The sequence below is a fragment of the Buteo buteo genome, chromosome 4 (genome assembly GCF_964188355.1).
Source record: "Buteo buteo chromosome 4, bButBut1.hap1.1, whole genome shotgun sequence".
NCBI classification, from domain to species: Eukaryota; Metazoa; Chordata; class Aves; order Accipitriformes; family Accipitridae; genus Buteo; species Buteo buteo.
In genome coordinates, this window is record NC_134174.1 from 50,555,868 (window position 1) to 50,572,120 (window position 16,253).

Below are 16,253 nucleotides of genomic sequence, written 5' to 3' on the forward strand. Positions count from 1 at the left end.
TTTTGAAGATGGTGAAATGCATGTGATTTTTAGTTAGAATTACTCTTTACTTTGGGGAAACAACAGTCTTAAGCTAATAAATATTTATGGCAATTGAGGGTTGTAACGGAATGTTGTACATCTTTCTGGGAGAAGTTTACGTGCAACACATTAGGTGTGGGCATAAATAGTTATCCTTGTATCTAGTTTAGAAACCAATTGAAAAAAGAGAGGAATGTCCCAAACACTAAGCGAAAAACTTGTGCTGATTTTTTAGCTTCATTTTTAAAATAAGAGAATATTGAGTAAGAATGAAACTTCTCAGAAAAGTATGACACCATTGCTCTTCTAAATGTAGAATGGGTGATTGCTGACTGTATTAAAATGATTGTTGAACCAGTGAAGGTGGAAACTAGATATAACTGTGGATGTTAGCTAGGTCATAGGTATTACTACATATTAGTAAAACTAGCTAGACTTTTCTACTAGTGGCGCAGAGTAGAAGGCTGGAATAGAGCTGTGGCAAGGTGTTCTTTAAGGCTTGAACACCTCTTGCTGCAAACTATGTCTAGAAGCCTGAGAGGCACCTCTTGCATGTTAAACCATTCAGAGGGCTTTAACTACTTCAAGACTTAAAAATGTCATATGATATGAGGGTGTGGCTTTCAGATGGTGACCTTTTTCTGTATGGTAATTGCTATTTGATATTGCTAGTGACTTGTACTATTGATTTTAATCAACCTGAGCTGGTTTTTTTGTTGTTTTTTTGTTGTTTTTTTTTTCTTTTAGGAGACATAAAGGAAAGTTGGGAAGATGACCTTCTAGAGAAAAAGACAACTGATTATGTGAAAAAAAATACTTCTGAGAACTACGCAGAAATACTAGCACTGAAGGAAAGAACTGAAACCTTGGAAGGTCAGCTAGCTGCACTTGAAGAACAATGCAGAAGAGAAAAAAACAAAAAAGAAGAGTTCAGTGGGCAGGTAACAAACTTGAATCTCAAGCTCTCTGCTTCTGAAGAAAGGGCTTCTGGCTTAAGTGAAGAACTTCAGCAGTGTCAAGCTGCCTATCAGGAGATTGTTTCTGAATTAGACAAACAGAAAACTATAAATAGGGAACAAAAAGAAAAGATTATTCAGCTAAACAATGAAGTAGAAGTTGCCAAACAAAATGTAATTGATAAAGTATCACAAATTAAAACAATGCAGTCTAAAGTAGATGAGTTATATAAATGTCACTTAGAGTCTTATGCTATGGATATTGATTTAGTTAATCTAAAGGGTTCCTTAGACTCTCAAAAAGATGAACCAGAGAGAGCTCAATTGAGTCCTGTATGCATGCAGTCCCAAACTGCTTCTACAGCAGATCTGAGACGGGAGAGCTCCTTTCACTGCAGTGTTGAATGCATTTGGGAAGAATGCAAAAATATTATTAAGACTTCTTCACAAAAAAGTCAGCGGATTCGAGAACTACTTCAACAAGTTGAAGACTTAAAGAAGGGACTTGATGACACTAAGAATTATAACAATCAACTAAAAATAAAATTAAATGAGATTGCAAATCAAGATCGTCAATCTGTAAAGGAAAAAGATCTTATGAATCAGTTACAAGAGCAGATCCAGAAGAAAACCCAGGATCTTGAAAAACAGGCTGCAGAAGATCACAGAGTAATTGCACAGTTTGAGGAGGAAGTTATAAGCTATCGGGGAAAAATAAGAGAACTTGAATGTCTTTTGGAGGCTTTTAGAGCTAAAGATGAGAGCATAACAAAATTAGAAGAAGTACTTAAAGAAAAAGAATCTATTATTTTAAATCTGGAAAGTAATACAGTAGCTCTGCAAGAGAAATGTGCCAATTCAGAAAAAAACCTGAAAGTATTAAATGATCAAGAAGCAAATCTGAAGGAGGAAGTTGTGCAGTTGATGAATAGCTTGGAAAACATGAAACACTCCCTTCAGGAAAAGGAGAAAAATGAGGATGAACAAATAAAATCTATTGAATTGTAAGTAAATGAGAACTCGTAGCCCTTTGAGAATGGAATCAAGTTAAAACTACATTCTGTGAACATTAGTTTATTTTGACATAACACATGTGCATGTTTATCAACTTTATTAATCAAACTGCTTCTTTAACAAGTTTTAATACACTACTTGACTTTTATATTTGCATATTCTGCTGGCTATCTTTTCCTTTTTTTCCTTTTGAAAAAAATACATTTAATTCATGTGGAACTACTGTAGGGGGAAACAGGAGCATGCAAGGAAATGAATTATTTGGGGATTTCTAATGGTTTTATGTTGTGTACCCTTTCTGGAGGAAATGGCATATAGCTTAATATTATATCCTGTAACTTGTATAAAAGCAGGCAGTGTTTTTTTGGAAAGGACTGAAAGGTATAAAGGAAAAGAAGAAAGGGAAAAAAAAAAGGGAGCCCAGGGATTAAACAGTAAACAGCTGGTTTTGGTAATAGCTATTCTAGGTGAACACAGAAGGAATAATGGGTGTGGGAGGGTAGAACTTCCCTCAGCCCCCTTTGCTTTTTAAAACTTTGAGAAATAAGAGAATAAATATATCTGAGAGATTATATTTAAAGAAAAAAAAAAAACAACTTTAAGATGCTACGTAGCCCTTCTCCTGACTAGGGTTTCTTTAGTGCCATATCTGTGGATACCTGCATATACTCTAAAGTACAATTTAGCAGGAAAGTCTGGGGATCCCTGACCCTGTGTTTGTAACGCTTTAAAAGGTTTTCCTTTTGTGAGGCCTTGTTTTGTACTGTCAATTACAGAATCTAAAAAAACTTCTGTTGGTTAGTTGTAAAGTAAAAATCCAAGATGTCTTACTGTAAACTTTTTAAAATAAATATCATAATTTAAAAATAAACCCATTAAACTTCTTAATTACTTTGTAGCACTTGTAACAGCAATACTTGTTGCAATGTAACTTTTTCTATTTTATTTTGATTTTTATTTATTTTGATCCTTACAAGTTCTTGTATGTAGATATCAAGTTTAAACTTACTTGATATTAACCTTGTTCATTTCGTTACTTTGTAAGGACACATAATGATAAAAATGGTTGCTCTGCTGTACTAAAAAAAAAATATAATAGTTGCAGTGTTCAGAAGTAAATCTGAGCAATTTGTTACTTTTCAGGACCATATAATAGTAAGCTGAAATCCAAAGGTAAAATTAGAAAGCTTGTCATTGGTCTGATAGATCTGAGATTTTATTCACGAATAAAACCAGAGCCTGAGTTAATGTGTAAAAGCTGTTTCTTTGAGATGTGTAGCACTAATGTTAATTATGTCTCTTAATTTCTAACACAAGGCTACGTAAAGATCTTTCTGAGAGCTCTGCCCTTGTACAGAGTTTGAAAAAAGATTTGCAGAGGAAAGATGAAGAATATACAGATTTGAAAGACAAATTTTCTGATGCCAAGAAACAAATTCAGCAAGTACAGAAAGAGGTTGGTAACCATAGGCCAAATATTTCTCTGCAAGTTTTTGCTTGGGGTTCTGTAATTAAAACTTGTTTTCATGAATCTTAAACTAGGAATGTTAAAAGTGATTCATAATAAGGCTATTTTGAGTGATACATTTAGAGTAATAGTGAATCTTAGGTTACGTTGCCACTGAAGCTGTAAGCTAACAATAAGACTAGATGTCAAAACATGGATTAGTACAGATATTGAAGGGGGGAAGTAAATTTTATTAATACACTTGAAAAAGGTTTGTGAAAACTATGGCTAATTTAATTATGGATAAGAGCTTTATAATCTTTATCACAACAGTAGCCTTATGTTGCTGACTTGAAAGCCTCAGACTTGTGGAAAATGCTGATCTCTGGGAGGAAAAGATGGATTGATCAGTAAAGAAAAGCACTAACTTCTAGAGACTTCTTTAAACTCTGAGCAATGTTTTCTATTGAGGTTGGGGAGAAGAAATGGAAAAATGGGATAACTTTTACTGATGTTACTTGTCAGTATTTAGTTAACAAGTACTAAGATTTCTTAGAACCTCATGGGATATCACAAGAACTTAAAATCGAAAAGATCATTGCAATAGTTTGGGCTTGAAAGTTAAGCTTTAAAAAGTATTAATGTCTTCCCCAGCAGCCTAATGTTTAAGGACCTTTTCCTACTCAACATTCAGTGTATAATCCTCTGAGCAGTAGCAAGGAGTGGATGGGATCACATGTCAGAAAATTTTTTTTTATTGGTGTTTTTTTTTCCCTGCCACATGTAATACTCTGTGATGAAAATCCTTCCCTAGGAAGAATGTACAGTATAGTGCACTTCAGCCCCTGAAATTTAGCTAAGATGCTTCAAAAATTTGACTTTTAATTAAGATATTTGGTTATTTAGATAACTTACAGAGACTGTAAAAGGCTTATAGCTAAATGTTAGCTTTGCTTGCTGTCTTTGTGCATTGTTACAGGTGTGTACAATGCGATCTGAGGAGAAATCCCTGAGAAACAAAGTTAATGAACTTCAGAAAATTAAAAACCAGTTTAGTGCAGAATTAGAGATCAAACAGCGCACAATCCTGCAACTTAAAAAGGTATTCTATTTTTTAAAAGGTTACTTGCTCTTAATTTTTTTTAACTAATCCATTAACGAGGTAAGTTTTCCAAGCAACAGGAGAAAGCTTACAGAAATTGGGGTAAAAATAAAAGTAGCTAGCTGAAATTAGTTTTAATAGATGAATGAAAAATGTTTGAAGACCTTCTCAATGCAGGACATTGTCAAATTGTTTTAAATAAATTAATCTGCCTAGTAAATACATACTTACTACCTGCAGATATTCTGATTAGTGACACTTAGATATGTTAGTAGTAATGTCTTCCTCTAAACTTTTTTTTGATCAGCTTGAATGCTCCTTTACACTACATGAAAAACTTATATATTCTGGACTGTTTGTCTGAAATACTTTATTCATTACTTATTAAAGCTCAGAATGAAAAGGTACACATTTCTAACATGTATATTTATTTTTTTCAACATGTTTTCTTTAATTTGCTTTCAATGTGATATTTAGGAACAGTTGAATAATGAGAAGCTGGAAGAAATCTCCAAACAGTATGAGAAAACATGTAAAGGTCAGAAAAAGCCATTATTGTTCCATTTTTTTTTGGTGTGTCATGGCAACATAATGAGTTGTCATGTTGTTAATGAATTTGGAGTCTTGTATATTTATATTTTAAATTACTGTGAAACTCCAACCTAGATATTAAAATGTTACTGTCAGGAACTAATTTTTATTGAATCATTATTAGCAAGTGTATTTGAAAGCAAAGAAACGGGCTCAGAATAAGAAACATAAGAAACAGAGGAACTGTGGATTTACTGTATCAGTGTTAACTTATTAAGTGTTGGTATTTATTGGCCATTTTAAAAAAAATCAAATACTGAAACATGAACTAACACAATGACAGTTTCTGCAGGTTTGATACCATTGTTTAACAGCTAAACGTTTTAGTTTCTCATATAATACAAGCCGTAGTCTGACTGACTTTAACACTGAAATGCTCACCTAAATCAAGTTGAGAATGACTTAAGAATTTTGGATTTGGATAGTTGAGTAGCGATGTTCTATTTCTTACAAACAGAGCTTTTGATCTCGGGGAATGGGGAAACAACTTGTAATGAAAGCACTTTGGGAGAGAATGGTGGGAACTAGGAGGGGACTCATCTGTAAATTTATTTTCAAATCTTCAGATCTGTGTGCAAAAGAAAAAATAATTGAAGATATGCGGATGACATTAGAAGAACAAGAACAGACTCAGATTGAACAAGATCAAGTGCTTGAAGCCAAATTAGAAGAGACCAACAGACTAGTTTGGGGTAATTTCTCCATGGAAAGGGAGCAAGGAGGCAAAATTGGTTTGGATGTATTGTGACAGCTGCTTTAAATTTCTGTTTTTATTTGTCGACTGTTATTTAGGCATTAATTTTATATAGTACATAACGAACTTCTAACAGTTAAAGGCTTCTGTTGTCTCTTTGTGGTCATAGCTGATAAGTCCAAGTAACTTCAGTAGAAGGATGTGAATATGGTCAAATATGCATTTGAACTATACATTATGTAACCTCATTTTGTGTACTGACTAGAACTGGAAGAATGGAAGCAGAAATACAGAGAGCTGAATACCCAGAGCAATAGTGACTGGCAGCAAAAGATGAGAGAAAATGAAGAGAAAAACATAAATGAAAATGAGGAACTAATAAAGCTGCAAAAAGAACTGAAGGTAAAATATGGTGACATAATTCATACTTACATTTAAAGCTGTAACTGTCATTTAGGGTCTAAATTTTTTTTGCGTCACTATCTTCTAGAGCTAGGGCATGATATAGCAAGTTGTTACACTGGTAAAAGATATCTCCTCTAAAAGCTGCAGTGTATCAGTGCAGCAAAGTCTGGATGCAGTGTCTTTGTAATATATGGCATCGCTGATGCCCCGTAATGGAGCGCACCCTTCACTACGTTATGCTACCATGGATGGGGCTTCTGTAGCTGGGCTTCTCTTACAGTTGTTTTCACCAATCCAACACCTGATAGCCATTTGGAACCTCTTTCCTGACAGTTGCTTGGGCAACTAAATCAAACTCTTTCAAGATCTTGTTCTTGCTGTATAACCTGTAAGCCCTTCCTGTTAGGCTGAGGACTTACCTCTAATACTCCTTGGATTAGAAAGTAGACTTTTTTTTCCAAGCAGCTTTTCAGATGCCTTCTGTCTTATGTGGGAGAATGTCTGACGAGGTTTGATTGTGATAGGAAAGGAGGCAAAGTTGCTGTGGATTGAAGTGATGTTCTTGGGTACGCACTATCTCTGCCTACCATTCAAATTGTATTGCATTCTTTGCCTTTTAGTTTTGAAGTAGAAGTAAAATTTCTAACATGTCCTGTAAGGCAGTATAAAAGATTAGGAATTTGCAAGTTAAAAGAGTCTCTTTACCATTACTTTTGGTGTAACTTTTATAGTGTTTGTGACTTACCCAAAGCATTTTTAGAGGAAAAAATTTCTGTTCCATGAAGATGTGCCAGTCTGAATAAGTGCTGAAAACTGTTAATTTTTTTCAATGGAGAAGAACAAATGACAATGTAATACTTGCACTTGGGAATATGCTGGAGTAAAACTGTGCCTGTATTTCTGTTATCTTTTTGAAACAAATCCCTTTAATGGTAATCTGGATTTTAAGAGTACTTTTTTTTCCTTTATCTCTACCTGTGGTTTTATTTCTGGTTTCATTAAAATAGGAAAATGAGGCGAAGTATCAAACCGATAGAAAGAAGTGGCTGGAGGAAAAAATGAGACTCATAAGTCAAGTAAAAGAAGCTGAGAGCCATCGCAACAGAGAAATGAGAAAATTTGCAGAGTACAGAGAACATCATGTAGAGCAACAAGCAGAAATGGTAAGTGACTGGAGGTCTCAGCAGAGTCCTCTAGTATAAATATATAGTACAAAGCAAATATGTCAAGTGTTAACAGTATGGGCAATTGAGAGTAGCTGGCCTTTGTCAATATCTTGTCACTTTATCACATGGCAAAGCCTAGATGAGATCTCCTCAATATGAAAAGGGAAGAATAAGAGGATCACAAAGTGGAAAAGCATAATATGTAACGGAAGTTAACATTTCTGTTCCTTTCTATCCTATCACCACTGCCACCTCACTATGACTTCTTCAAACTTCATCTTGTGTGTAAAACACCAATAAGTAACCTACACTTAAATGAATTGCTACTTAATGAAGCTAAGAAAACATACTTTGGAAACGAAGATTTGTTGCTTGGCTTTTCTTAAAAAAAGAAAAAAAGCCTATGAGACTTTAGAAGGAAGAGAAAAAGCAAGCAGAAGTTGGCAAAAAAAGCTTCTTTCCATATATGGTGTAAAAATAGTTGGTCAAAATGCTAGTGGTTTTGCTCCCATATTGCTTTCAAAGTAGACTGACTAATAGTTAATAACAAGGTGGATACCTTGCTTGTTCACTGGACTATGTCAAGGTTGTAATTTCTTAAGCATATGAAATTATTATATGAATCTGTACAATCTAAAACTATATTTGTATCTAGAGGTAGTTAGTGATGACTTTCTGGACCTGCAATCAGTACAGGACGTTGTTAGGAGCTTAGGACTACTTTCATTTTGTCTGTGACTTTGCTTGCCTGAGATTTGTTAGTAAGAAAATCACAAAGCAAGTAAACAGAAGTGGTGGTTCTTACCAAAAATTCTTTTCACAAAGAGTGTAAACATACATACAGATTTTATAATTGAAGCATGGTTTGCTTTTGCATATTTGTAATGAAACTAGTTATATGTGAGCTTTTTAAAATTACATAGGCTCTCAAGTTTGCTAAGGCCTTAAAATAGTACTAACTATGTGAAACCAAACTATCAGAACAGTTCAGATAGAACTGAACACAACTTCTGCACACTACCCTATTTTTTCCCCATTTAGGAAAGACTTGCTGCACAGGTGGTAGAAAAGGACAGCAATCTTCAAAAGTGGCGTGAAGAAAGAGATAAATTAGTAGAAGCTTTGGAAGTACAGCTCAAGACTTTGGCTTCTAACACCATAGACAAAGATAAAGAAATAGCGGAACTGAAACAGGCTGCATTACTAAAGGATTCAGGAAAGGTCATCTGTCTCTCTTGTTTCTGTGTGATTTTTCTGGGGGGTGGTTTTTGTGGTTTTTTTTTTTTGTTAGCCCTTAATTCTGCAAAACACTATACTTGCTCTGCATTTTGGTTCTATTTTTCGCTTTAAAACACTGTCATATTGAAACCATTTGCAGTTAATTAAAAAAAAATTATTTGTTTTTTTGAAACTGAATTTGTAACTGTAACTGAAGCTTCAAAATATTTAGTAGTTCAAATAAACACTCAAGTCTATTTGATCCTTTGATTGCAAAGTTGGACTAGAAATCCGAAACAATCATCACATTTGATCTGAAACAACTATCACATTTGCTGCCTTTTTCTCAGCACCAAGGACTTCATGAACAAATGGGAGGTCAATTTCTTAGAACTCTACATAAGTAGAGTAAAATACAAAAATTTGCATTACATCTCCCCAGGCTGTTATATGACTTTTCTTCACTTTAAATAATGGCCACACGTACATGAAATTATCAGCTTTTTGTTGGATAGCTGGCTGTTTTAGCCTGCAATTCTAAAACTGATGCTACCAAGTAATTGTAATGTTGCTCGTGTATACATTAATTGCAAGATTGGCAAAAGAAATATGTGGCAATTTTTCCTATGTTTATTAGGATAAGGAAACTGATAGAGAAGAACTAAGAAAACAGCTGGCTGAGAAAGATGACTTTATAAAGGAATTGAAACAACTCATTAACCATGAAAGTCTTCAGTCTTTGGCAGAGTTATCTTTACCTGAAGAAGCACAAGATAGAATAGATCAGTCTGTAAACAAAGAGGTATGTGTGTTATATTTATAGAAGGTATGTACTAATGATATGTCGTTAATAACTCTTGTTATGTTGTTTTCTCAGTATATATTTTAGCAACATTGGGAATCTCCCAAAAGTTATTTTTCATAGTTCTCCATGCTTTATCTTCAGTTCTGAGTTTGTATTCATTCTTTCTCTCTCCCTATTTCATACCCTCAGAAGAAAAAGTAATTTAGTTAATGGAATACCACCTCTCTATACAACTTAAGTACCTGAGGGAAAAACTAGTTAAATCCAGGTTCTAGAGATTTGAAGACATAATATTTGTAGTGTCATCTCAGTTTGGTTATGTCAGTATTAAGGGGATTTCAGCTCAAACAACTTTCCTGATATTACCTATAGTGTTGGTAATAGACATGATTCTGTAATTGGAGCTGCCAGCCCATATGGGGGTTCACAAGAACAAATCAGTATCTTGCATCCCACTTAAAACTAAACCAAAACAATATTTGAAGATTACACAAAGAAAATATCTACTTTGCATGTTTTCTGAAGAAAAATTAGAAGTCTTGCAACTGTACTAAGACTCCTAATTCTGACCGAACCCTTGTGTGCTACATGAACAGTATTTAATGAGGTAGTTCTGCTAAACTGAATTATTAATGCTATGTGGCTGCATGGCTAATTAATAATGAACAGGGCTGAACATGGATTTCCTAGCAGTCCCTCCCCTGGCTGCTAGAAGATGCGATTCTCTTGTTGTAGAACTGGACTGAATGCCAAAATGCATCTCCATCTCTTTCCTGTCTACTGCCAAATAAAACTGACTGGCTAGTTTCTTGCTACTTCATCAATTCAGCTAGTGCCTTATAGATAAAGCTTGTGATGTGTGAGGGAGGAGGACAGGATAGCTCTCAAGGGTTACTGCTTTATACGGCTTTGTAATAGCAGCTAAGAGAACACCATAAAATTAGTTAGTTATGCTATAAAATTAGTTACAGAGAAGAATTGTTGTGAACAGTTGGTGCTGAAGCATTTACCTCAAGCCAGCAGCAAAAATACTTGGTGTTATGAATAAGGAGAGGATGCTAACAGCATTATTGTGTGAGAAACTGTTATGGTGGTGTTGAAGTGAATGGGGTCAAGTTTTGAGGGGAAGAAATAATTCTCAGAAAAGACAGTGGAGATAAAGAAGAAAAACCAAAGTTATCAAGGTGATATGTGCCTCCTGCCTTGTGAGGAGAGGCTAAGAAGCTGACACTGATTAGGAGAGGTTAAGGCCATCAGAGGGTTATGGGGCTGGGGCTTTGTTGTAGTTTAAACCCAGCTAGCAACTAAGCACCACACGGCTGCTCACTCACTTCCCTCTGCCCAATGGGATGGGGGAGAGAATTGGGGCGGGGGAAGTAAAACTTGTGGGTTGAGGTAAAGACAGTTTAATAGGACAGGAAGGAAGAAAATGATGATGATGATATTTTAAAAACCCAACAATAATAAAATAATTGGAATATACAAAGTTGATGCATAATGCAATTGCTCACCATTTGCTGACTGATGCCCAGTTAGTTCCTGAGCAGTGATCTGCCCCCTTCCCCCCCCAGCCAACTCCCCCCAGTTTATATACTGGGCATGACATCACATGGTATGGAATACCCCTTTGGTCAGTTTGGGTCAGGTGCCCTGGCTGTGTCCCCTCCCAACTTCTTGTGCCCCTCCAGCCTTCTTGCTGGCTGGGCATGAGAAGCTGAACAATCCTTGACAGTCTAAACATTACTTGGCAACAACAGAAAACATCAGTGTGTTATCAACATGCTTCTCATACTGAACTCAGAACATAACACTATACCAGCTACTAGAAAGAAAATTATTTTTATCCAACTGAAACCAGGATAGTGTTCACCCCTTACTCTATACCACTTATGTCATGCTCAGGTCCCATACTTTTCCATATATCCCAATTAATCACCATCACCTTTCCTATCCTTTGAGAGAGACACACACCCACAGATATATCATTCCCTTGGTCAATGGGCTATCCCTATAAAATGTCTGTTGAGTTCATTTATTCCATGCCTTTGGGCTCCACCTGTCATAACAGTCTTTCTGGGCAGGAGGGGTTGTGCAAAGTCTGCTCAGTTGGCAGAGCAGGATCAGGCTTCAGTGTGGTGCAGCAGGTGGGTGACACTGGGTGCAGCAGGAGGATGGTGTGTAGTTGCATGCTGAAGTCAGTTCTGATGCCATCACTACTGTACTTAACTCTGTTTTATCAGAGTTCATTGTTCCTTAATCTAAGTAACTCTTACTATAATACCATTGGTATAGCATATAACAATTATAGTAATGATGGCATACAGTGGTGGCAGGGTTGTATAGCAATTGTCATACAGTTTAATTCATTGGCTGTTCTCACCTAAAATCAAATCCCCTTGAGGCACACGTTGGACTTGCCCATCCTTTCACATCACCTGCCAAGTGCACCCAGGTCCTTGAGTGAAAGCAATCCCACGAACGGGTTTGCCTTTGCCTGAGACAGGAGTAACGTAGACTGTCTTCCCTAGCATAATTATGTGCACCACAGGGACTTTATCTCCTTCTACAGTTACGTAGAGGTTCTGACTGGGCAGGGCCAGCCCGATTGGCAGATCCTCTGGTGTTGACTAACCAGGTGGTTTTTGCTAAATGTGTATCCCAATGTTTGAAGGTTCCACCCCCCATTGCTTTCAATATAGTCTTTAACAGTCCAGTGTATTGTTTAAGGCAGTAACATCTACTCACAATGCAATCATAAGATGTCCCCTGCTGGGTCTTACCAACAGTCCATCTAGTTCGATAGTCTGTCTCCAAGAGTGGCAAAGGGAGATGCTATTTAATGATAACATGTAAACTTGGTCACCTTGTCATCTGTTCACTCCATACTCTCCCAGCACTCTTAGCTGTTGCATTAGAAGTGTCAGAAGGTACACCTCTGCCTGATCCTCAGAGTATCCATCTACAAATACATTTATGTATTTCTACTACAAATTTTTCTAATCTCTGCTGACAGTACCTGTTTCCACCACCTCCAGAAGATGGCTAGCTGCTTCATATAGGAATATGTTATTTTACCTGTTTTATTTCCTATTAGTTTTATCAAATGCTGCCCGCTTCTTGCAGGATTTTAGGAAGGACAGTTCTGCCTTCTCTTTACCCACTGCAACCATAAGTCACCTTGAAAGAAAAAAACACAAGCCCTTTTAAATGGATAAGCAATAGCAGGGCAAATTGGAATTGTTTTCTTCCACTGGAGGATTTCTGTGTGTGGCTTTGTGTTAGTTAATGGCACTAACTATTCCTGTGTAGCTTTTTGATTGCTAACTCTTTCATGAAGTAGCAGTTATAAAGAGAATTGTTCTTATTAGCCAACTCCATTCTTGGGAATGCAGTGGTGATGGTGGTATTGTCACTCAGAATCCCAGTAGAGCCTGTTGAAGGTGACTACCTTTTGGCTTTCCATGAGCTTTGATCATGTTCCATTTTGAGAGGAGGAAGGTACCCTTCGGGGTGAACCAGCATAAGAAGCAACAGGAGTGAGTCTGTTTGGGGCCCTACTAGGAGCAGTAGTAGCAGCCACCTGCCACTTCTCACCACCACCAACCCCAGCAGCCTATCTTCCAGGTTTCATTCAAACCTGCCGAGTTCATTTTTGTATGCTAGACAGCAGCTGATGTGCTGCCACAGAGATGCAGGAGCCGGGGAGACCACAGCTCTGACTTTCTTGCTGGTGTTGCTAAGAAAAACAGGGTTGTGTGGATGGTGGAAGGTAAGTGCTGCTGGGGAAGAAGAGTTGTGCAAACTGACCTTTCTGCCCCACCCTCACTGTGCAGCTTTTGCGGTTTGGCTGTAAGCAGGTGCAAGACAAGGTCTCAGCTTGCAGGCAGTGATGCTGCCTGAATGCCTGCTCTTCCCCCAGAGAACAGATGGTGATGTAGAAGACTCTCATAGGTTGAATTTGGCTTGTAGCTTGCCAGTTGGATCTTGTTACTTACACAATTAACTTCCTTAGTGTAAAAGGGGAAGGGAAAACTTGCTAAAGGTCAGATAGAGAAAGAGTATACTTTTCTCTCAAAAGCTCCTATTACTGCCTAGTTCCTAAGGAGCAGCAGAGTTAAGGTGAAGAAAATCATGTCAGTTTTACTACTGCTAGCTGTGAAAGCTGTGACTAGCTGCCTCTGCCTTTGAGGAAAATGACTTGGAAACAAAGTATCAGGCTGAGTTCAGCAAGGAAAACTTTAAGTTGTGTAATGGTAGCTAAAAATATTAACTTTCTGAAATTTAACAAAGAAGTTTTAGACAATAAGAGTTGAACTCTGCTATAGTTGAAGTAGATTTCTTCACTTCTATTATAATGAAAGCTAACAGCTGGAAAATGGAATGCTTACTCTGCAGTCCACTGGGGAGGGATATGTATTATAGTTTTTAAACTCATAGTTATTTTAAAACTTGTTTTCTTAAAATTTCCATATGCTTGCAGGACCATTCAGAAATTGTCCTTGACTCTTCTGAAGTGTCCACAGAAAATGGAAAAACTAGTCGGTTCCCAAAACCAGAGATGGAAATTCAATTCACACCTCTGCAACCCAATAAGATGGAGGTCAAGCACCAGGGCAGTGCCTTACCAGTTACAGTTAAAATGCTTAAGCCAAGAAAGAAAAGGAAGAGTGAAGAGGTAGATGAGGTATGACCTAGACCAACCGACAAAATATGTTGTGCGGTTTTTCAATGTATTACTCTGATCATTTGTTAAAATCCTATCTTTTTCTTCTGATTCTCACTGAGATCCTAAGGATATATCTAGGGTATATTTAAACCTCTTCCCTGCCCCCAGCTCTGCAAGTGGTAGATTTCTGGCCTGTGTTGAATAAGGTCATAGACTTCAGTTTATCCAGACTCTGGCCCATTGCCCCTGATTTTCACTTTTTCTTTATCTTTAACATTTCTTTCTCCCTGCTGGTACCATTTGCTCCTGTCTCCAGCTCTGATCTGTGGGTTTACAGATAAGTTCTATAGAATTGCTTCTTTTGGTTTAGGCAATCGATGGTGTCAATTGTAATTGCCTATTAGAAGAGATTATAAATTAAGCCCCTGGGCTTAGTCAATGCATTTCAGAGTCTCAAGACTACTTCCTTTGACTTTATTTCTCCAGCCTGTGTTTTCTTTGATCTTTTTGTAGTTAGAGGGACTATACAGAACTAATTGCACCAGCACCTGAACGTTCCTGTTTTCTGTAGACCGTAATTCCACTTTAATTCCTTCAGTTGTGCTAGGTTATATGCTCCAGCCTTCTTAATGTGCTATGATGTTTATGTGTGAGACTAAGGCTCTACAGCAGTTCAAGGTGGTGAAAATCTTCACTGCTCCTATCTGAACTACATGTTTCTTTCCTCTGCCTTTTGTCAGCATTAGCACCACCACAGCTATCTCTAAGACACTTACAGAGGCTATGAAACCCTGAGACCACATTGTGGTGGTACTTACTTATTTGTAATCCTCCTTATGGGGCTTATGAATCTCTATACTTCTGAGGACTTTTGAAGCTAACAGGTCAGTATGAGGGATATGACCTGTGGATGATTTGGCTAGGTGGTAAGTGATCTCTTTCAGTGAGTGAGCTTGTCTTAGCTAGAGACCAAAATATCTGATGCTTTTCTGGCATTTCTCACTCAAGCATTCCCAATTGATACCTTTTTGTTTTTTTAATCTCTTAGTAAAATAGTTAAGGAAGTAATCACTGAAGTGATTAGTCTTCCACAGTACTTCAATAAACTCATTTTGGTAAACCTGTATTGCAAAAGTAACTGTTAAAAGCTGTGTAAGTTAATTCATCTGGAATTCAACACTTAATTCTGGAATAATGTCCAGAGTTGATTTAAACTTCTTGTGTCTTGAACCAAATTTCTTTGAGAGTAGTATTCTCTCAGGTTGCTAGAAAAGTAGGTATAAAAATAACCAGCCATCTGAAGGCACTGAAAAAGTACTGAACCTTATCTACAGATGAATATATTTCATCTAACATAGTTATCCATGTTTTTAGAGAAGACTGTTTTACCAATCCATTTAAATCCTTTCATAGAGTAGCAGTCCACGTTCATACCCTTATGGGATAACTTTTAGCCAAGTAACTTCTCAATAACATGGAACTAAATTTTTAAAAGTTATCTTATTGCTGTTTTATTCACCTGAATGTTACTCTTAAGTATTATTTTTGTTACATATATCAAAGGGAAATAGATTATAAAATGATTCTGTAACTTTTAACTGTCACAAGTCTACTGAAGACACAGTTTGTTTTTTTAAATTTCCTAAAACTGAAAAGCACGTTTGTCGCCACTAAAACTAAGCACTAAGGGGAAACCTGTGGTGCTAAAATAACCATGTACTGCTAATCTCAATTTTTAAAAAAATATAACAAAAACACCCTTGGTTTTTAGAAACAAACAAACCCAAATCTTTTGCAGAGATTCCCTTCTACTTAAAGAACAAAATCCTCCTTCCCTTTTCTGACACTGTTAACGGTCACTATGGCTATTGGTTACCTGAAATCTCTTGGCACCACTTCACAAGATAGAAGTCATCTTTTAATGACAGTTTAATAATGGTACTATGCTACCAATCTGTTTTTATACTTGTCACTGTAAATTACATTTAGATTTCTTGCGTAAATTTCAATTTGTGTGTTTGCTTGTCAAATATCTTAAGACCAAAAGTATAGGAAGTAATGGAGAGAAGAAAATAGTAAATGTCAGAATGGTTTCAATACAGGTATTTCTAGTTTCCTTCCACAGGTTTTAGTGTTTAATTCACATTTGAATAGTTACCTCTATCCAG

General features: G+C 36.6%; 1 protein-coding gene across 1 annotated transcript in view; it reads left to right on the forward strand.

Annotated features, from left to right (window-relative positions):
• The window catches only part of KIF20B (kinesin family member 20B), a 43,695-nt gene that overhangs the window by 22,961 nt on the left and 4,481 nt on the right, over window positions 1-16,253 (forward strand). The window contains exons 20-29 of the mRNA XM_075026045.1: window positions 769-1,981; window positions 3,309-3,447; window positions 4,418-4,540; window positions 5,018-5,078; window positions 5,698-5,823; window positions 6,091-6,227; window positions 7,238-7,393; window positions 8,438-8,617; window positions 9,252-9,416; window positions 13,900-14,103. Coding sequence (XP_074882146.1) covers window positions 769-1,981; window positions 3,309-3,447; window positions 4,418-4,540; window positions 5,018-5,078; window positions 5,698-5,823; window positions 6,091-6,227; window positions 7,238-7,393; window positions 8,438-8,617; window positions 9,252-9,416; window positions 13,900-14,103 — 2,504 coding nt within the window. The remainder of the gene's footprint in view (window positions 1-768; window positions 1,982-3,308; window positions 3,448-4,417; window positions 4,541-5,017; window positions 5,079-5,697; window positions 5,824-6,090; window positions 6,228-7,237; window positions 7,394-8,437; window positions 8,618-9,251; window positions 9,417-13,899; window positions 14,104-16,253) is intronic.